The 22,338-nt window shown below is 41.9% G+C and overlaps 2 protein-coding genes across 2 annotated transcripts in view; both read left to right on the top strand.

The window, feature by feature from the left end:
- LOC126355299 (solute carrier family 22 member 7-like) overlaps window positions 1-22,338 on the top strand; it is a 570,778-nt gene that overhangs the window by 47,685 nt on the left and 500,755 nt on the right. The window lies entirely within an intron of this gene.
- Window positions 1-22,338, top strand: part of LOC126355845 (carcinine transporter-like) — a 361,113-nt gene that overhangs the window by 92,175 nt on the left and 246,600 nt on the right. Inside the window, exon 4 of the mRNA XM_050006305.1 lies at window positions 2,843-3,000. Within this exon, the coding sequence (XP_049862262.1) occupies window positions 2,843-3,000 (158 nt within the window). The remainder of the gene's footprint in view (window positions 1-2,842; window positions 3,001-22,338) is intronic.

The raw sequence follows: 22,338 nt of genomic DNA, 5'->3' as shown, positions 1-22,338 counted from the left end.
CTGATTTACTTCTTCGACGCACTGTTTTAAGTGTCTTCTAGTCCCCCAGTGTCTGTCTCCGACCCAGGAGCTTAACCCGCCAATAGATTTTGGTAGTATAAATAGTAAAGTAAGACATATTCCTGAAGTTTTTCTTGATGTCTGTTACTTAAGGATTGCTATTCTTTCCCAACCTCAACTCTCTGCAAAAAAAAAAAAAAAAAAAAAAAAAAAAAAAAAAAAAAAAAAAAAAAAAGGCTAGTATGTTGCAGGACATTTCCAAATCAAGCTTCCTCTGTGGAGTCCCCATCACCAGACACAGAATGGAAGGTTGTTTGATCCACTGTCAACCTACCCCTGTTTCCGACGAAGGTGGTGTTCTCCTGGTTCCAAGTCGCTCATAACCTTGTCTCCATCAACGTTCGACTTTTTCGTATTGACCTTAGAGAGACGGACTGATGCAGTTGTTGCTATGAAACAGACACATTTATGTCACCTGTTGGTCACCTACGGACACAGTTTTTGGAGTTTGCTCCGCCGCCAATTGGCATTTTTTGCTAGGAGGACGGAAGCGACACTCTCCAGTGAGATTCTCATGCGTCCCGATTTAGCCTTGCTCCCCAAAACGGAGAACAATACAGTTATGTGGCATATCGGGCGCTATTTACATTACGTGGTGGGGAGCGGGTATGACCCGGACCCTTGTTTCTTTTTCCAGTATATTGTTTCTGCCCATTGGATAGGTTGCCACACTATCATTCACGTTTTGCGAATATGGTGTGTCTCTTCTTTAGTCGTCAAGGAGTTGGGTGATGTTTAGAAATCCTTTACCGTTGGAATGTTTCTTTCCTGTTACTTTGTTTTTGGTAAAATTGGCAAAAAAAGTGGTGAGTTAACCGATCGTCTTGGAATTTTTATTACCGCCCCTTTTCAGGTGTATCTTTACACAGTTTATATCATTTTTTTGGCTTTGTTACACTTTTTTGTTTAAGTAATGGAAAAATAATTTGTTGCAGGGTACGACTAAAAATGATATTTTTTTCCCTTAAGTGGTGGAGGCCATGTGGGTTTTTATCCCACCATGTAAGTTCCTTTTTAAGGTAGTAAGTAGTTTCAGATAAATAAAAATAAAAGAAAAATAAAGAAAAGGCCAGTGCTATGTGATAGTCCACCGGATCCAAAACTTTCAGTATTAACCTCCGCGTTTAATAATAAAGAAGGAGACACAGGTTCGAATCCTGGTCAGGCACAAATTTTCAATATTTCCCATTCATTTAAATGAATTCTTCTGACAGCTAATGTCTTTAATTCCTTTGCGTCTTGATTCATAATGGCTGCAGGATCAAAATAACCGAAAGACGAGACACCAGATATACACAACTGGCCATTAAAATTGCTACGCCACGAAGATGACGTTCTACTGACGCCAAATTTAACCGACAGGAAGAAGATGCTGTGATATGCAAATGATTAGCTTTTCAGAGCATTCACACAAGGTTGGCACCGGTGGCGACACCTACAACGTGCTGACATGAGGAAAGTCTCCAACCGATTCATACAAAACAGCAGTTGACCGGCGTTGCCTGTTGAAACGTTGTTCTGATGCCTCGTGTAAGGAGGAGAAATGCCTACCATCACGTTTCCGACTTTGATGAACGTCGGATTCTAGCCTATCGCGATTGCGGTGTATCGTATAACGACATTGCTGTTCGCTGTGGTCGAGATCTAATCACTGTTAGCAAAATATGGAATTGGTGAGTTCAGAAGGGTAATACGGAACGCCGTGCTGGATCACAACGGCCTCGTATCACTACCAGTCGAGATGACAGGCACCTTATACGCATGGCTGTGACGGATCGTGCAGCCACGTCTCGATCCCTGAGTCAAGACAGTAACCATCTACACGAACAGTTCGACAACGTTTGTAGCAGCATGGACTATCAGCTCAGAGACCATGGCTGCGGTTACCCTTGACGCTGCATCACAGACAAGAGTGCCTGCGACGGTGCACTCAATGACGAACCTGCGTGCACGAATGGCAAAACGTCATCTTTGCGGATGAATCTCGGTTCTTTTTACAGCATAATGATGGTCACATCCGTGTTTGACGACATCGCGGTCAACACACATTGGAAGTGTGTATTCGTCATCGCCAAACTGGCGTATCACCCGGCGTGATGATATGGGGTGCCATTGGCTACACGCCTCGGTCACCTATTGTTCGCATTGACGGCACTTCGAACAGTGGACGTTACGTTTCAGATGTGTTACGACTCATGGCTCTACCTTTCATTCGACCCCTGAGAAACCCTATACTTCAGCAGGATAATGCACTAACACATGTTGCTGGTCCTCTACGGGTCTTTCTTGATACAGAAAATGTTTGACTGCTGTCCTGGCCAGCACATTCTCCAGATCTGTCTCCAATTGAAAACGTCTGGTCAATGGCGGCCGAGCAACTGGCTCGTCACAATACGCCAGTCAATACTCTTGATGAACTGTGGTATCATGTTGAAGCTGCATGGACAGCTGTACCTGTACACGCCATCCACGTTCTGTTTGACTCAATGCCCAGGCGTGTGAAGGCCGTTATTACTGCCAGAGGAGGTTGTTCTGGGTACTGATTTCTCAGGATCTATGCACCCAAATGGCGTGAAAATGTAATCACATGTCAGTTCTAGTATGAATACTCGTTTATCAGCTGCACGTCTTCTTGGCGTAGCAATTTTCATGGTCAGTAGTGTATAATTACGGCGTGGATGGCAGCTGATGTCTTCAATTCCTTTGTGTCTTGACAAATTTTACAGAAAAAAATCTGGGAAATGAAATATTTGTGAAGCAAGCGGAAATACGCTGGTTGCAGGTATGGACGTCGACCTCTGCAGTTGGCCTGCGTGGTGATACACGTAGTCAGCAGGGTGGCGATGACGTTCACTCCGTCACTGATCATGCTGTTTGTCGCTGCAGAGTCGATGGTGGTGGGCGCCGGAGGCGTCATGCTGGAGTCGGCGGTATCTGTAGGTGAGTAGGGGGGACAATGTGTTCCAGCAACTCGAGCGTGACGTTTAAAATGCCTTAAAAAACATTTTTCATGGAAAGAGCAGGAAACTACTCTGACTGAGGGCTTCTCCTGTTTCTCTTCCTTGATAACTTTTCTCAAGCTTCCATCCGGGTCACGCGGCTAGATGTCCAGGAGCTTCCAGCCGAGAACTACACTCATGCTCATAAATTAAGGATAATGCTAATACATGGTGAAACAACGCTCTGGTGGGCGGTTTGCGGGTTTAAAGGACCTCGGGATATGACCATGCTTGTTCATTTGACCTGCAGTCAGCAGTCCAAATACGCAGAGGTGTGTTGGTGCATTTCAGAGTACGGGGCAGCGAGTAAGTGTGCAGACGTGTTCAGACGTGCTATTGGTGTGTTGAAAATGGCTTGAAGAATACGTATTGATGACGTTCTGAGGGGTAGAATACTAGGGCCACTGGAGGTTGATCGAACACAGCAGGTCGTAGCACGGGCCCTCTGTGTGCCACAAAGTGTGATCTCAAGATTATGGCAACGATTGCAGCAGTCAGGCAACGTCAACGTGTCCAGGCGCTACGGTATGGGACGTCCACAGTGTACATCACCACAAGAAGACCGATATCTCACCTTCAGTGCCCGCAGACGGGCACGGAGTACAGCAGGTAGCCTTGCTCGGGACCTTACCGCAGCCACTGGAACAGTTGTCTCCAGATACACAGTTTACAGACGACTGAACAGACATGGTTTATTCGCCCAGTCACCTGCAAGATGCATTCCACTGACCCCTGGTCACAGGAGAGCCCGTAAAGCGTGGTGTCAAGAACACAATAGATGGAACAGTGGTCCCAGCTTATGTTCACAGACGAGTCCAGGTATGGTCTGAACTGTGATTCTTGCCGCGTTTTCATCTGGCGTGAACCAGGAACCAGATACCAACCCCTTAATATCCTTGAAAAGGATGGTGTTGAGTGGAGTTATGATTGATGCACATACACCCCTGCATGTCTTTGACAGAGGAACTGTAACAGATCAGGTGTATCGGGTCATTTTAAACCAGTATGACCGTCTTTTCATGAGTGCAGTGGGTTCCAGCTTCCTCCTGATGGATGATAACACACGGCCCACCGAGCTTCCATCGTGGAGGAGTACCTTGAAACAGAAGATATCAAGTGAATGGAGTGGACTGCATGTTCTCCAGACCTAAACACCATCAAACAAGTCTGGGATTCTCTCGTTCGTCGTTACGCTACACGTCTTCAAACCCATAAGTCACTTCAGGAGCTCTGACAGGTACTCGTGCAAGAAAGGGAGGCTATACTCCAGCAGTTGCTCGACTACCTGATCCAGTGGTGGTGGTGGTGGTTAGTGTTTAACGTCCCGGCGACAACGAGGTCATTAGAGACGGAGCGCAAGCTCGGGTTAGGGAAGGATTGGGAAGGAAAACGCCCGTGCCCTTTCAAAGGAACCATCCCGGCATTTGCCTGAAACGATTTAGGGAAGTCACGGAAAACATAAATCAGGATGGCTGGAGATGGGATTGAACCGTCGTCCTCCCCTATGCGAGTCCAGTGTGCTAACCACTGCGCCACCTCGCTCGGTGCCTGATCCAGAGTATTTCAACCTGTTGTTCGACCTGTTTGAACAAAAGCATTCTCGACCAAATAAAATTAGTTAAGTTCACAGCCTGTCTAACATTCTGGGTGGTGTCTGTTTGTTCTATATCGTATCTCCCTTTCACTTTTGCGTAACGACGCTCTGAGCGTGTTTTTTAGGGAATATACTAGTCTGAACCTGGGACCTGTTGCTGATAAGGAGACACCAGACCACACATGACATGTAGAATTCAGAAGAGTTCAGTGAGACTAGCGATGATATAACCAAATACTTAATGATTTCAGTGTCAGCTCCTCTCCCTGTAAAAGAATCTTAATACTAACTAAATTTAGTGGAAGGGGTTCAAGGCTTTCCTATTTTTAGTTAGCTGGTAAAATAACGTGGAAAAAGCTGTTAAGTTTACCATTGGAAATTTTATTCTTCTCACAAAATATTGTTTATAAATTGCACTATTGATAAAAGGAAATGTTTTAATACAGGATGGTAAAACCCAACTGCGTTCAACAAAACTGTGAACGAACATTCCCTGAATGGGTTTCAAACTTCTGCAATGGATCGAAGTATGACCTATGCCATATCACATCTATAATCTAGGTTTAAATTAAGTTTCACAAAAGAGAAAATCTATCAAAATGGTCTACAGTGACCCTCAATTATCTTTAATTACTTATCTAACTTGTCGTAAATTACAGTGGCTAATGCGGCTTCTCAATAACTATGTAACAGAAAAATCATTGCTTTTCAGATTTTTACTTCAAGTGGCAAATGTGAACACCATGAGCTTTAATTGACGATCGACACTAGTATTACGCAAAAAGGGGGTGTAACAGATGAGACTTCTGCAGTTCTGAGTGAAGCTTTATGCGCTGTTATCCGGCATCGCGTGTGTTCATTACCTTGTCGGTGTTCGTCAGGTGGCGACGGCCGACGCAGCAGCCATCCTGCTCGGCGTCTCGGAGCTATCTCTTCTTCTATCTTCTCCTTACTACCATTTACCGCAGTTGGTTTAAAAAAGAACTATCTGGCTGTGTTTTCATCTGACCAGTCAGGATCTCAATGTTAACCTTAAGCTCTGCCTAGAAAAAATCTGTCTATCCAATGAGAAACGTTATACTTTTCGGGGTGGGTATAATGTTTTTAAAGTGTGCAACGTAACAGAGACGCGAAAAAGTCTCACGCCAAAACTTGCAACTGGTGTGGTCCTTTTAGCGTTATCGTCAGATCTATACTGTTCTTCTGGAGGGCTCTAGCTTTTAACATGGGTTGGGGGTGGTCCTTGACGTAACAGAGATGCGAAAAAAGATTTACGCTAAAACTTGCAGCTGGCGTTGTCCTTGTGGTTAGCTGGCGACGTGGGTGTCCGTCTCTTATCATAGGGCCTTCTAGCTTAACACGGTTTCTCCCCTCGGAACTGCGTATGTCTCACAGTGGGAAGGTATGACATGCATTTAGGCATTCTTGTGTTAGTCTGTGGTATTCCATTTGCTCACTCGTTACTCGTATTACTTTGGTTAACTTAATGTCACGATTTATTTGGAGCAATGTGACATGCTACTGGATTTGCTTATCATGTCGCGGTTTTCATGGAAGGTGTTGGATTTGCCTGACACCATACATATCACCACCCTTCGAACCTAATTTTTGCACTGAATTTAGGCCATTATTAAATCGTTGTGTAAGTCAGTAAAAAATTTTCTAATTTATCTAAATTTTGTACCGTACTGTTCAGCCACGTTTTTCTGTTCTATGCAACTTTGTATTACAAATTTATATGTTTATATTCTTCCACATTGTAATTAAAAATGACAAGAGAAGAATATTTTTATGCTATTATTAATTTTTAATTATTTTCTTTCTTTATTTAAGTGTGAAGTTTGTTTTTTAAGAAGTTTTTTACCGAAAGTGAGGCGTCTTTCACATACATTTTCTTACAAATATTGTTTTTATAAATGTAGTAGTTAAGTAAAATCTATTCCCTAACACATTTTCTAAATATTAAGTTCAGGTAAAATGTTTTTGTTTCTAGACCCCCATTTCAACATTGTTACACTAACAAATAAGTATTATTTCCAAGAATTGCTTTGACAAAGAAATATACATACAGAAGTATTGAGATATTACCCTAACAAATGGTACAAATGTTTAAAAAAAAGGAAAACATCCAACACAATAATTTTTTATTCTTTGTTTTTATATGGAGGAAATAAGTAAAATATAGTTATTCTTTTATTTTTATGAGGAGAAAGTAAGTGGCATATAGTTTTAGTGTTTATTATGTCTTTTGTTCTTTATATACTGTCCATTTCAGAACTAATGACTTATTTTTATCGATAGTCTATTTTTTACTTAAGTCCATAGTCAATGACTGTTATTTTGTAGTTTATTAACTGTCTGGTGTGCTTAACGTATTTAGTTTTTCACACGTTTCTTTTGCACAATTCCTACATCACATAATTTGATTTCACACATTCACACAATACTATGAATGTTTAAGCATGAGGTTGACGAATGTTTTTGCACGAATGTGATGGACTTGAGCTAGATGTATATGGGTAAGTATTTGATGTACAGCTTCGTTCGTCGTTCCTTGTTGGCTTTGCAAGTGTGTGTTGCTGTTGTGGAGGTCCCATAATGGAATGGAGCTGTGAGTGCAGAATCTCGTGGTTACTGGATTTGTATACGTGAAAGTCATTGTTATTTGTCGCTGAAAGCGGTCGTTTTTCGTTGTAATACTCCGCAGACGACTAGTTTACAATAGGATAGGGATTTGGGAAGGTATGTCGTCTATTCTTCACCCATCTTCTTTCTTGGTCTCAATCGTCAACTTCTGTTCTTCCTGTTTTTTCTGTGCTTCTTACTTGCTTTTTGGATCTTCTCTGGGCAGGATATGGAAATATTGATTGATAACTATTCGCTTTGAAGTTCTCCTCCTAGTAACAGTTTGATAAATTGTTTGGGCATGTCATTTTTACTTTGTGGAAGTTTTCTTCAGTTTCGTGCATCAGCGTGCTGTTTAATAGTAGTAGTGTGACTTTCACACATATTTTTTGCCAGCGGTCTTCTCGTTGGGCCGTTTTTTGCTGAGTGGGGACATTTGGAGACCCTCTGGCGTTCGGTGTCCTGTCGTGTCTCTGCAGGGTTCCGCCTAGCAGGCTGATTTACTGCCCACTCTATAAGGACCCTCTGTTTGTGTTGCTGTCCTTTCCCTTCTCTCGACGCTTCTGCCTTGTAGGAATCGTGTCTTGCTAATTACATCCTTTTCTTTCTTGATACTTCTTGCGTTGCAACTTGTGGGTCGTTGCATCTCTTCCTAGCTCGAGATTTTACAGTGGTTCTTACAAAAAGTTTTACTTATAACCATCTAACATATGTCTAGTACCTACTTGTTTTACGCCTTCTTCAAAAGCTTTACAAACTTCGGCGCCCTTTCCATGATACAATTCTAAGATATTTGAAGTCTTAACGTCTACTGAAGAATCCTCAAATTAGTTTTTTATTTTTGTGTAGTGTCGTGGTGTATAGTATTTTAGTATTTCATGCTGTTAGACTATCTACGCTTTATTCCTTCACCTTAATCTGTGGTACTATTAGTGTTATTACTGAAACTACTTTCTTTTTCCCACCTTCCTCTCTCTTCATTCTTCTTTCTCCTGACGATCTTATGTGCAACATAATCTTGAAATATTGTGCTGATTATTTACCAGTAATAAAATTAATCTTCAAACTTTTTGATATGGCTCACATGCTGAAGTCCCAAGCTTTTGCCTGTTTTTGGGTTCATTAGTTACACAGCATTATCATGAGCAATTCGGCTAATTATAACAGGTCCGTTATATGCAGCTAAAACTTATGTATTTTGTGTTTCTGTTTGCTGGAGAGATGGTGTGTTTTTACAAATACTTTCTGGCCTACTGAGAATGTTCTTTTAATTGCTGTTCTATCTCCTCTTTCTTTTCTTTTAATGGCTGCCTTTCTGATGTTGGAGAGTGCTGTTGCTACGATTTGTTTGTGCTGTCTAAGTGGTACAATAGGAAATCTAACATTTTCTCTGGTTATGTTTGGGGGTTCAATATTTTTAAGTACAGTAGCTGGAGGTAGTAGTGTAGTCCTATGTGGCATTTCATTTATTACTTCTTGAAAATCTTTAAGGTATATATCCCAAGTGTTCTGTCTTTTGCCTGCATATAATCGGCATAAAGTGCCTATGTCCTTCATAGATCGTTCTGCTGGTTTTACGCTAGGTTTGTACTTAGATATGTAGATGGGTTTTATTTTGTGTTGTTTTAACATGTTCTGCCCAAGCACTGATTAGTATTGTGGGCCATTATCAGAAATTATTCGTTCCACTCGACCTACTTGTCTGAGAAAATCTTGTCTGAATGCTTTACTTATAGTAAAACCTGTTGCCCGTTTTAATGGTGTCAAGGTAACATATTTAGAAGTAAGTTCCAAAAAGACAAATAATGAAAATATATCCATTTTCTGTGCGTGGGAGGGGCCCCATCAAATCTATTGCAGCTATTGGTTTTAATCTTTTAGGGATTATAGGAAACATAGGTGGTTTGGTTTGGAATGTGACGTGTTTAGCCCTCATACATTTTTTTGCATTTGACTAATACTGTTCTAATTCGTCTTTCCATATTAGGAAAATGGCTTGTTTATTTTATATTTAAAAAGCATTTCTTTTGTCCAAAGTGGCCATTACTTAAATGTGTATACCATATGTACTTATTCATTAGTTCATCTGGGATATAAATTAACCATTCATTCGTTGCAACATTGCGTCTAAAAAATAAAACATTGTTTTTTACGAGATAGTGCTGTCGAATGTCTTGAAAATCCTTACTTCTCCACTTGTGTTTGATTCCTAGTATTTCGGGATCCTTGTCCTGTTCTTTGCCTATGTTTTTCAATGCTGTCGTAATGTAGTTTACGAAAGGTACTTGTTAAATATAGTACATTGTAAACTGGTCTTCTGCTGCTTCCAAACCTATGTTAGTGGATGCACCCTGTGGACATCGTGATAAAGCATCTGCTACTACTTTCGCTGGTCCTGGTATTTGTGTAATAGTGAAGTCAAATTCTTGTATTATTAACATCCATTATGACTGTGTTGATCTGTCTGGAATCAGGCACTAACCTGATGCTCCCATCTCGTTTTTGTACAATACGGAGCGGGCTGTTATATGTGGAGGTAGCTGGTTCAATAATATCGTCATCTAACATTTTAGATATCTTCTGGAATACTTTATTCCTGTAGCTTAATGGGATTGTATAGGGTGGCACTCAAAATGGTTTGTGCTGTTTTACTTCAAACTTGTACTGAAAGTGTTTAATACTGCCAGTCTAAGGTAAAAATATCTGTGCTTTATCATGTAAAATACCCTCTAATTCTCTTTTACTGTGTTCCAAAATACGTACCTGGAACTTCTTGCAATTTTTCGTCGCTTTCTTTATGGACTTCTAACATGAGTTGAGGCGATTCCTTCTTTTGTGCATACCATTTTAATTCTTCATCCTCTTTATCTCGCGTCATTCTTAATTGTTTCTTTATAACTGGTGTTTCTTCTAATTTTAGATTTTGATCAAAGAGAAGTGTGACATGCCCGAATGTTGCGCTGCCTTTCCCCATATCTATTCGTCTCTCATTTAAAAAATCTGCGTCCATAATCAAATATACAGTAAGTTTAGGTATAATCACGAAGTTGGCTTCTATTTTTTGACCTTGACACGAAACAGTTAACCTTGTTTGTCTCGTAACTTCCGCAGCGTTGTTTGTAATAGGGCCTCTTACTTTAATCTTACGTGTTTTCAGAACTGGCAATTCCTCATTGGCATTACACTGCATGAATAAATTTTCTGAGATCGCAGTCAGTTCACTTCCACTATCAATTACAATGTTGACTGGTATATGCTTCACCATGGCCTTCGCAACTGGTTGAATTTGAAAGTGTTGGTTCTCTTCTTCTTCTTCTTCTTGCATCAACGAATCCTCCACTGAATCATACATGAGTCTTTTTAGGAATTTCCCTTGTGAATATGCAGTTTCTGTGGGATAAGCTTCGACTGCTACTTCTCTCTCTTTTATTTCCTCTTCTCTATTTCTTCCTTCATTTACGCTTTCTTCTACATCCTCTGCTTTTTCCTCATACTCGTCGATCTTCTCCTTCTTCGTCGCTACTTCAACATAATCGCATCTAAACTTCTCTCTGAAATCTTTGTACGATCGGCATGTCGCTGCAACATTCTGCATGGTTTCTGCGACTGTTCCTGACATGTGTGCACATATAAAGTCTAATTTGTGTGCTAGCGACCAGTGTTCTGGTAATCCTACTCGGAATTGATAAATACAAGTTCGTGGGTGTAATGAGTTTCCTTCTCGAAAGTGTTGAAATTTTCTGACTGTGAGGAAATGATCGTTGTTGTACTTCGTCATAGTTCCATATGAAATTCGAGATTCTTCGCCACTTTTGTTTCTGATCATTTCTCCCGTCGTTCCTTCCGGTTGTGGTAGATCCATTGGATATTGTCCACTGTAACTTTCGCCCACCTTTGCGTAGTATCGTTGGAGTGGTACGCAATAGTTTTCTTCCATTGGTTGTGAACGTGTAGCTGAATGCATTGCACTGTACTCTTCGCGACCTGGCTTTTCATTGTAAAGTATTGGTTGGGTATCTTGTCTGGCTAACCTTGCTGCTTCATTGCACTATCCAAACTGTCTTGAAACATACATTTGTGGTTCTACATGTGTTTGTGATGACGTTTGTTCATCAAGAGTTTCGAAACGTGTTTGTTGCTGTGCAGGCTGTGTGATTTCACATATGTTACTTTCCGCCTGTGATTGGAATCGCAAATGCGTAATATCTTCGTTAATTGCTTGTTTTTCTGGTGCTGTTACAGATACGGATGTGGTTGCAGACTCTGTGCTTGTTCGATCCTGTTCACTACGCTCTTCAATGGTTTGCAACAACTCTGTTCGCAATTTCTGAAATAGTCGCTTTGTTTGCGCTTCTGTTTTGACTATGCGGTTATCATATCTTTTCAGCGCTGCTTTTGTGATACGTTTGTGCAACACACTGTTTTCAACAATTTCACGCGCTGTACCTGCTGCTTATGTAGTAATTTCGTTTATCTGTTTCTCTAGTTTCTTGACTTCTCCCTGGGTGTTGTTACGCAATGTTTTGATCTCGACCTGAATGTCATTACGCAATGTTTGTACGTCCACTTGTACCCTGTCAGTGTCTGTTCTCAATTGATTGTAACCTTTTATTAAGTTTCCTATCACTTCTCGTCTTCAGTATGACTTAATGTAACTGAATTTTTTGTTTTGTTCATTAATCGCACGCATTTGTCTCGTGGTTTCTGCATTTTGTTTCGTCATTTCTGCATTCTGAATTTTAATTTGGTTCGCAATTTCTTTTTTTTTTTTTTTTTTTTTTGTCATGGTTTCCGTCATTAGCTGTAATAATTCTGCCAGATTAGTGGGTCCTATTGCGTTTTCTTCCGACGTCCTACGCTCTGTGTTTTCGCCCAATTGTTGGTTTGCAACCGATTGTATTGAACTGTTGTGACACGTTCCTGCTCGCATTCCTTGTACTCTGTGGTGAGGGAGCTCTGATTACTTGTACTATGGGTTCTACGTATTCAAGACGCAAGTCAGAATCCTCATCGTCTGTGTCACTACTTTCCTGCTCCTCTGTCGTATGCTGACTTATGTTTTCTATGCCTTCACGTACATTATCCTCGTTATGGTGCGTTATATGTCCTATTTCTCGCGATACTGCATCGCCTGTTGTAATGTGTACCTGTGTATGGTGATCATATCCCACACTGATGTGGGGGTACATGCGCAGGAAACTGGCGTTTTGTAGCACATGTGTTTCGGAGCGGTTTTCTCAACTTATCACCAATACCGTGGACTTACAGATCTGTGTCGTGCCTATGCTATTAGCGCCAATTTTGTCTAGTGCCACGTTGTGTGGCACCGAATTCTGCATTTATCCTTAATTTATGAGCATGAGTGTAGTTGGCGAGGCACTGAATGTCGTGTGAACGCTGATGCTGCCCTTATGTGGACAAGCTGCATTCTGCGAAAACACTGCTACTCACTGCGGTGCCTCATATGGTAATTTTATCGTTGCGAGCTCGCTTGAGCCTTCCAGTGGTTGGGTTACAAACTGAATTCAGCTGCAGAGCAGAGTCTTTATTAAGGGTGTTGTCAGTCTTTTATGACGCTGCTCCAGAAAGTATTTGTCTGTTTAATAACAGATGTCTCGTCGAATGCAATTCAGTGTACTTTTTCCGTTATCTACTGTCGGTAGTTTCTCAGGATACCGCCGGCGGTAACACCTCTCGTGTTCCACAGACGCGCTGTTTAATGGTACGCACAGTGTGTCCGAAGTAAATCTGTCCACAACCAGACGCCTTGCGTTGGAAGGCTTACTTCGTCTTTCACAGGCCTCATGAGCTGTTGCACTTTTGCTGGAGCCATGAAGACCGAAACGATTTATGCCTCTTTAGGAACCGATTAATATTCCCTGATATTGAGCCACAGAACGGCAAAAAACCAAAGCCTTTCTTATTTTTTTCAGATGTCTTCTTGCTTATGTTTCTCCAGAAAGATGGCTTTGCAAATCTGTCTGTTATTGCAGCCGTTCTCCATCAATACGTTGCGTACCTGCTTGAGCTCATTTCGCTGATTACGAGCCCTTGAAATGGGCTCCACACAATGTACCATTGTATTCACTATAGAGCGTTTCTTCTTTGGGTGATGGTACCTGGTACCTTTCAGATACCGGTCGGTGTGAGTGGTTTTCTTCACTCTCGCTTCTTACATTCGATTTTATGTGTATTGTACAAATCACTGATATTTCTGCTCCATGTTTGATCTATCTCTAAACGGGTGCATTATTGTTCTTTATTAATTTCATTCTTCTATCTTTACTTTGTCCTGCGATATCCAGTGTTACCATAGCCTTTCTCTCCGATCGTTCACATTTTTACTTCTTAGTAGCTGTTATATTCCATGTACCTTTACCATACTGACATAAATACATGATCCACTCCTCGTCAGAACTTCTACCGTTTGGATTCTTCTTTCGTTTCTCGTGCTATGGTCCTAGTTGTGCTTGCACGCAAGGTGAGTCCCAGCACGACATAAAAATCTTCAGACACAGATAATCGCTTCTAGCGAGTGTTTAGACGTTCATTAAGCTGTCTGCCCTTGCACCTGAATTGCAAGGAAAGTACCTTCACTCCAGCCCAGATAACTGTAACGCGAAGTGTTCAATCACTGGTACGTTGTGTTGATGAAAACGTTCAATGCGGACCAGACTACAACAGCGCATTGTTCACTCTTGTCTTTGGTTTTGTTTCTGGCAGAATTATCAATGTAAGCCATCAAATAGGCTGTTTCCATCATATTGATAACAGTTGCAAGGTAGCATATTGTTTCACTCGTGATAAAGGTACAAGTACTAAACTGCAGTGCATGTGTTGTTCTAATGTGCTGTGCAGTGTCCTTCAGTATGCATGCGTGTATCGTGCAACACGCATTGCAGTGGTTGTCAACACTAAGAAATGTGGAATCATATTCGCATTTGCGAATATGACTAAACTATGTCTCCATTGTGCATTGGGGATAACGCTCATGTGGCTCAGACGGTCTAGGCGACTGCTAGCATAAAGTGAGAGATCCGCGTTCGAGTCCCGTCACTACACAAGTTTTCATTGTCACCAATGCACACCGCACCCAAAGTTTAATCCTGTTCGCAAATGCTGATATGATTTGAGTGGTTGAGAGCCAAAATGGAAGAACTCAATTTTTCACCCATTATTATGGAGCTGAATACCTGAGAAGCAGTGTTTTAATCTCCGTAACTGCGATTTATTTATGAAACATGAACATAATGCCATACAATTAATGTGAGTCTGCACTTATTGGAGCCATTATGAACTTCTCTCTCAGAAATTCGGTTAAAATAATTTCATTATTGTTCTTAACCACCAGAATGCTACCTACTGGGCCTGTCTAATAGTTCAGCAGTGTATCCGTTTATTCTATTTCACTGTCTACACCATCTTCCTCTGCCGAATCGTCAACATGTCCAGGTTCAGATTCCTAAGCCGAACTTGCAGTTGTCAGTTGGTTGCTCCGGACGGATGTACGGGAGAAATGTCATCATGTCTTTCCTTTATTGCCTCGGTGACATTGTTGAGACGGATGTGTATTATGGTTCATGCATTTAATGTGCGACATCACTTCTTGACTCGTGTAGGTTTTAACCTAGACTTCAACATGGAGTGCACCCTTCCCTTATAAGGACAATTTTTACTTTAATAGCAACTGGATATTACAGATCTAAAGAAACAAAACAATGCTGATACACTAGAGCCCATTAAAATTGCAACACCAAGAAGATTACGTGCTACAGACGCGAAATTTAAGCGACAAGAAGAAGATGCTTACCTTTTCAGAGCATTCACACAAGGTTGGCGCCGGTGGCGACACCTACAACGTGCTGACATGAGGAAAGTTTCCAACTGATTTCTCATACACAAACAGCAGTTGACCAGCGTTGCCTGGTGAAACGTTGTTGTGATGCCTCGTGTAAGGAGGAGAAATGCGTACCATCACGTTTCCGACTTTGATAAAGGTCGGATTGTAGACTACCGCGATAGCGGTTTATCCTATCGTGACATTGCTGCTCGCGTTCGTCGAGATCCAATGACTGTTAGCAGAATATGGAATCGGTGGGTTCAGGAGGGTAATACGGAACGCCGTGCTGCATCTCGACGGCCTCGTGTCGCTAGCAGTCGAGATGACACGCATCTTATCCGTATGGCTGTAACGGATCCTGCAGCCACGTCTCGATCCCTGAGTCAACAGATGGGGACGTTTGCAAGACAAGAACCATCTACATGAACAGTTCGACGACGTTTGCAGCAGCATGGACTATCAGCTCGGACATCATGGCTGCGGTTACACTTGACACTGCATCACAGACAATAGTGCCATCGATGGTGTACTCAACGACGAACCTGGGTACACGAATGGCAAACGTCATTTTTTCGGATGAATCCAGGTTCTGTTTACAGCATCATGATGGTCGCATCCGTGTTTGGCGACATCGCGGTGGACGCAATTTGGATGCCATACTGGCGTATCACCCTGCGAGATGGTATGGGGTGCCATTGGCTACACGTCTCGGTCACCACTTGTTCGCACTGACGGTACTTTGAATAGTGGACGATACATTTCAGATGTGTGGCTCTACATTCATTCGATCCCTGAGAAACCCTACATTTCAGCAAGATAATCCACGACCGCATTTTGTAGGTCCTGTACGGGCCTTCCCGGATAAAGAAAATGTTCCACTGCTGCCCTGGCCAGCACATTCTCCAGATCTCTCACCAACTGAAAACGTCTGGTCAATGGTGACCGAGCAACTGGCTCGTCACAATACGCCAGTCACTACTCTTGATGAGTTGTGGTATCGTGTAGAAGCTGCATGGGCAGCTGTACCTGTACATGGCATCCAAGCTATTTTTGACTCAATGACCAGGCGTATGAAGGCCGTTATTACGGCCAGAGGTGGTTATTCTGGGTACTGATTTCTCAGGATCTATGCACCCAAACTGCGTGGAAATGTATTCATATGTCAGGTCTAATATAATATATATGTCCAATGAATACCCGTTTATCGTTTGCATTTCTTCTTGGTGTAGTAATGTTAATGGCCAGTAGTGTAGTTAGTGGCACTGTTACAATGCCTTTTTGATTTTAGAACGGAAACAAACAAGCAAAAAAATACAGGACAACAAGACTATGTGGCCTAGCCGCTTCAGCTACACCAGTATTCCCGCGAACACTGTTCACTATGGCGTGAGCGGAAGAATATGTTGGGAGATCTCAAGTGGCTCAATTGCGAGTTATTTTTACTCCACCCTACGTCAACAAATTTCCATGCATTATGAGTAAACTGAGTGCTATAACTCAAAAGTATTTTTTTTTTTTTATCTAGACCACTTTGGTTCTCAGCGGCTCATGTAAAGGTACAAGTAGACACACATTTTGTAAGAATCTTATTTATCTGAAAACACCGGTTGAAGAATTCAATTTATAACTGTTGTTGAAAAATCATCCACTAGGAGCACTACAGACACGACACAGAACGTAGTTCCGTCACACACCTAGAACCCTTTACGTGTTGTGCTCTGGATACAATACATTTCAGTTCTAAAACATCCACAAGTGCAAGATACGCAGTTACATGAACAAATATTAACCATAGTAGAGCTATACAGGGTGGTCCATTGATAGTGACAGGGCCACATATCTCATGAAATAAGCATCAAACGAAAAAACTACAAAGAACGAAACTTGTCTAGCTTGAAGGGGGAAACGAGATAGCGCTATGGTTGACTCGTTAGATGGCGCTGCCATAGGTGAAACGGATGTCAACTGCACTTTTTTAAAATAGGAACCCCCATTTTTATTACATATTCGTGTAGCACGTAAAGAAATTTTTTCGCTTTGTGATAGATGGCGCTGTAATTGTCACAAACATATGGATCACAATTTTAGACGAACAGTTGGTAACAGGTAGATTTTTAAATTGAAATACAGAACGCAGGTTCGTTTGAACATTTTATTTCAGTTGTTCTAGTGTGATACAAGTACCTTTGTGAACTTATCGTTTCTGAGAACGCATGCAGTTATAGTGTGACTCTCCAGTGGATGGATGGAAGAAGACAAGAGGTGCAGATGGAAATGTTAATGACTGAGAAAGGTCTGTTTGCTACACTGAAGTGTGGAGGGGCAGTAGTATTCAAGCGGATAAGGTGAAGTTGTACCAGTCAGTTTCTGAGATATTTACTACGGCCAACGACGATGGTTCCATCTCGCAAAGGATTACGAGCAATGACATCACTTAAGATTAGAAGATGTGAGGGAGCTGAAAAAACGAATGCAAACAATATGTTCTGAGACAGTTCATGATCAGGAGGGAGGCGAAGTGCCTTCACGCACATCCACAGCCTCAAAAGGTGTATTAAAAAGCACAGGTTCGCTGTATGGAGTGTCCAGAACATATGTGCAAACTCCCCCCGACACCTAGTCACAGGTAACACGATTCTTACGATGTCCATGGTATTCGTGAAAGGCCACAGCCTGAGTTACTGGTAACCAAGTCTACTGAAGGGCATTCCAGAAGACAGGCGAAGAGCAAAGAGAGTAAAAGATGCCATAGCACAGCCAGGTGATGGAAAATACCGCGACAATTCCACTGGAGAATAATGTAGTATTGTGAGCCACATTACCCACTACGACCACCTGCTGCCACTGGTTGAGGGGTTATGGCATCAACATACTGAGGTTCTAGGTTCCATTGTGTGGTGCTACTTTGGATCTCAGAGGCTGCTGGAATTTCTGTTTCCGCCACAGGAGTGGAACAGATAGGATTTAGTGGCATGGGAGACACAGGAATCTCCTTCTAGGAGGAGTTCGCCATATCTTCCTCTCCTTTGAGGATTTGGATGATATTGTGACCTCTTTGAATCAATTTCAGGTAATGATGGCGATGACAAAACCCTGCAACCAGCAGCCTCTGGTTTCATCAACCACTGACTGGTGTCTGGCTATAGAACTGCAGAAACCTTGCAAGAAAATTTCCCAAGCGCGTCTTCCTGGCGAGAGAAGCTGGAGGAGGATGATGTGTCTCTAGCTGGGAGGTGGAGTCCGATATACGTAACAGGTGGGAAGCCAATGATCCTGAAGTAGGTGTGGGGGATGCAGCAAGAGGAAAGCCGCCAACCATCGGGAGGCAAACATAGTCGAACTGCCCTTAGGGCCCACTGTATGAAGCTTAACAGGCGGGAGTACCATCGCCAAAGGTGGCGACGTCGTTGTAGCTGTAGCATATGACACTGTAATACAAACTGAGTGCAACCACTTATACTTGCCCCGGTTGATAAGTTAGTTTGCCCAGAGTCTTATATTCTTATAATTTCTGCTCACTCTGGAAAATGATGCAGTCTGACAGGCACGAGAGTAGTGCTTTCCGCAGTTGACACATATGGGAAGGAGGGACACACGGAGCATTTGGAGGCAACAGTCGTCCGCAATCTGTACAGATGGGGCTTTCATGGGAATGTGAAAGAATGTTCCCAAACATCAAACACTTGAAGCACCACATGGGGAGCGGGAGGGAAAACATTCGGTACCACATCGCATTAGTGTACCATCACCATGACCTTTTAAGGCAATGGATCACCATCAAAGGCCAAGGTGAAGGCACTGGTAGCGATCCTATTGCACGTTGGCCCCTATGGACATGACAGACAATGTGTACACCCCATCACTCCAAGCTGACAGGTAACTCATTGTCAGATTGCAAGAGCAGGTCTTATTGGAAAATGATGCCCTGAACCATATTCACACTAGTGTGGGGAGTATGGGGAATTACAAACACCTGTGACAAGTGAGCAGCGTCTGTGACTCGGTGGGCGAATTTGCGTCGATAAAAACTGACTTATCATTTTATAGATTTCTGCCACGTCCCCAGGTTGTATTCTATGTTCTCCACAAAGAACAAAGGTTTCGTGGCCAAGAAGGAATCCCTGTTAGTCCTTGGCAAAATGAGTAATAGGGGAGCATTTCTCTGCTTGCTGCTAAGCAAATTGTTTCTCCCAAAGCGTAGCCAGAGAATGGAACATTTTACGATTGCATCTCTCTGCATTAAACGAGGACGTTCTCCCACAGAGACTGCTGGAGCCATATGGCCATCTGCAGGAGATAACTTCATCTGCTTCATTTGTGGCTCATCTGACATGGTGCCTCCCACACAACGTAGGCTTTCCCAATGGGCATCACCTAGCCACAGCAATGGCTACTGGGTCACTAATCAGTTGCTTGGAATCCTCTTGGCCCAGTCATGATGGGCACAAATTCCTTGGCATACATGGCAAGTCTTCACCTCAGGCCACAACAGTGTGATCCCTGCATAGTTAGGGTGTACCATAGCACAGGTTCTTGACAACCCCTCCTCCACAATGTGATGGCTGCTGTGTTGGGTATTGGGTGTACTACATTATTAAATGGAAGAGTGCAGGATGGAAAGGAACAAAGGTGGTGCATACACCGCATTGGCCAATGTTCCCTACAAGAACTACACTTCCCGAAATTTTGAAAATTGGTGACAGGTAAAACGCGAAAATGGAGCCCATATATTTATTTAATGAAAAGTTTCAAAGAAACGTCGGAAGTACAGACTCGAGTCCCAAATCATAAACCAGGTCCAAGAAGTGTCTGCGCCAAGAAACTCATCTGACGGAGGGTCAGAGGGGGGAAAGTGATAGTCGAAGTATAAGCTTAGAGCACGGACAGAAGAGTTGCTGCAAAGGCTGGGACCCTGTGGTAGCCAAGTACGTTCTCACAATATGGTAGCGCCATTGGGTAGAGGGTGGTGGTGGTGGGGGGGGGGGGGGGGAATTTTATAATGTGGTGTTGATATAATACGCAGTTATTTTTACATGTGCAAGACTTGTGAGGTAAAACATCACAGATAAATACATTCATACATACATCTTATAAGACTGCGGAGAGATGACCTGGTAAAGATGGCCCATTGTTCTCATCATCATAAGCTTTCAGTCCCCTTTTTTTAGTCACTTGCACTGGCAGTTATTGCGTTGGTAGGACACCATTGGTGCGCTTTGTCTCTGTCTTACCTGTGCGACATGAAGCGAACAAAGAAAACAACACTTTAGTACAAACGTCATACGCAGAGCACGTAGTTAAATAATACCCTTTAGTACTTGCCTGGCGTGTTGGTCAAGCAGGAACTAAGATGGTGCATTTCGCTAATATTCGGAACACCATTTGTTCCTCACCCCAAGTCGAGTGACCTTAAGTTTGATTTTAGAAGTTCACCATCAAGATAGATTAAGGAAAGGTGAACCACGTTTGTAGCATTTGGAGACTTAGACAAACCTTTTGAGAATGCTGGGTGGAATACTCGCTCTAAATATCTGAAGGTAGCAGGGGTAAAATAGAGGAAGTGAAAGGCTGTTTACAACTTGTACAGAAACTAGACGGCAGTTATAAGAGACGAGGTGCGTGAAAAGGAAGCAACGGTTGAGAAGGAAATGAGACAGTCTGTACAATGAGCAATCAGTAAAGCAAACCAAAGAAAAATTTGCTCTAGAAATTAAATTTCAGGGAGTAGAAATAGAAACTCTGAAGTGTGCCGATGATATTGTAATTCTATTAGAGACAGAAAATGACTTGCAAGAGGAGCTGAACGGAATTGACAAGGAAGATATAGGATTAATATCAACAAAAACATAGCAAGGATAAAGGATTTTAGTCGAATTAAATCAGGTGATACTCAAGCAATTAGATTAGGAAACTAGACACTTATAGATGGGTTTAGTTATATGGCAGAAAAATTACTAATGATGGCATAAGTAGGGGTCAAAATATCTAGAATGTCTACGGCAAGCTTTCTGAAGAAGATACATCTTTAATATCTAATATGCGTTCAAGTGTTAGGAAGTCTTTTCTGGAAGTATTTGTGTGGAATGCAGCTATGAATGGAAGTGAAATGTGGATAATAAACAGTTTAGATCAGAACAGAAGGTTTTGAAATGTGGTGCTACAGACGAATGATGAAGGACAGATGACCAGATCACGTAGCCAATGAAGAAGTGTTGAATCGAAATAGAGAGAAAAAATTTGTGACGGAACGTGATTAGAAGAAAAGATTAGCTGACAGGACACATTATGAGACATCAAGGGATCACCAATTTAATATTGGAGGGATGTGTGGGAGGCAAAAATTGTAGAGCGAGACCAAGAGAAGAATACAGTAAGAAGATTTAAGAAGATACACAAGGATGTAAGTTGCAGCAGTTATTCGGAGACGAATACTTGTGACTTCACATAACAAAATTACGAGAATGTTGTATACGTAACGTATGTCATCCACTGAAGAATCGTAATTCTTTCATACCTTAGAAGTGCTGTGTTTAGTCCCTATTAGTACTGAGTTATTTTTACATTCCATATTTTAATATTTCTTTACACGAAAAAAACAAAAACAAAAAATTACATTTTAGTACACATATCATACACAACGTAAACAAATAATACACTTTTCTTGACTAGCTAATTTGATGAAGGGGAAACTAAGGACTGTACATTACGCTAAAATCTGCAGCAGCACATAATGGCACTGTAACATAGTCACATACGGCTAAGGGTATGCTCAAACTGAAGCAGGTACTGTCTTATTCTGTATCCTTGGTTTCCTTTGAACTAACTTAACTGTGTTAGCTGTAGGGAGAGCTGCTTACCTCGTGGAACTGACTCATAAAGATCGTAGCCACAGGTAAATATGTCCCTATCCCCCTGAACCAATTTCAGTATGTCAACTGACTACTTCGAATATAAGAGCGCAACTATCATCACTTTGAAAACACGCAGTTTCATGTTGCGACATGTGAGATGAGTGCGTAGAAATTTGCCTGTAATCGCATTATAATAACAACACGCACAAGGTTCCTGTCAGCTGCTTTATGTTCTGTAAAGCCGTTTTTATTTTTGTGCTTTGTTGGTAATATGAAATTTCTCCGAGGCAATTTATATGATCTCTTCATTATATGTTAATCAGATCGAACTCTGGTTTTGGTCGTACATTATTTTTCTCTACAAATTTA

The sequence above is a fragment of the Schistocerca gregaria genome, chromosome 3, assembly GCF_023897955.1.
Source record: "Schistocerca gregaria isolate iqSchGreg1 chromosome 3, iqSchGreg1.2, whole genome shotgun sequence".
In the NCBI taxonomy this organism is placed as follows: Eukaryota; Metazoa; Arthropoda; class Insecta; order Orthoptera; family Acrididae; genus Schistocerca; species Schistocerca gregaria.
This window is presented reverse-complemented; position numbering and strand designations above follow the sequence as displayed.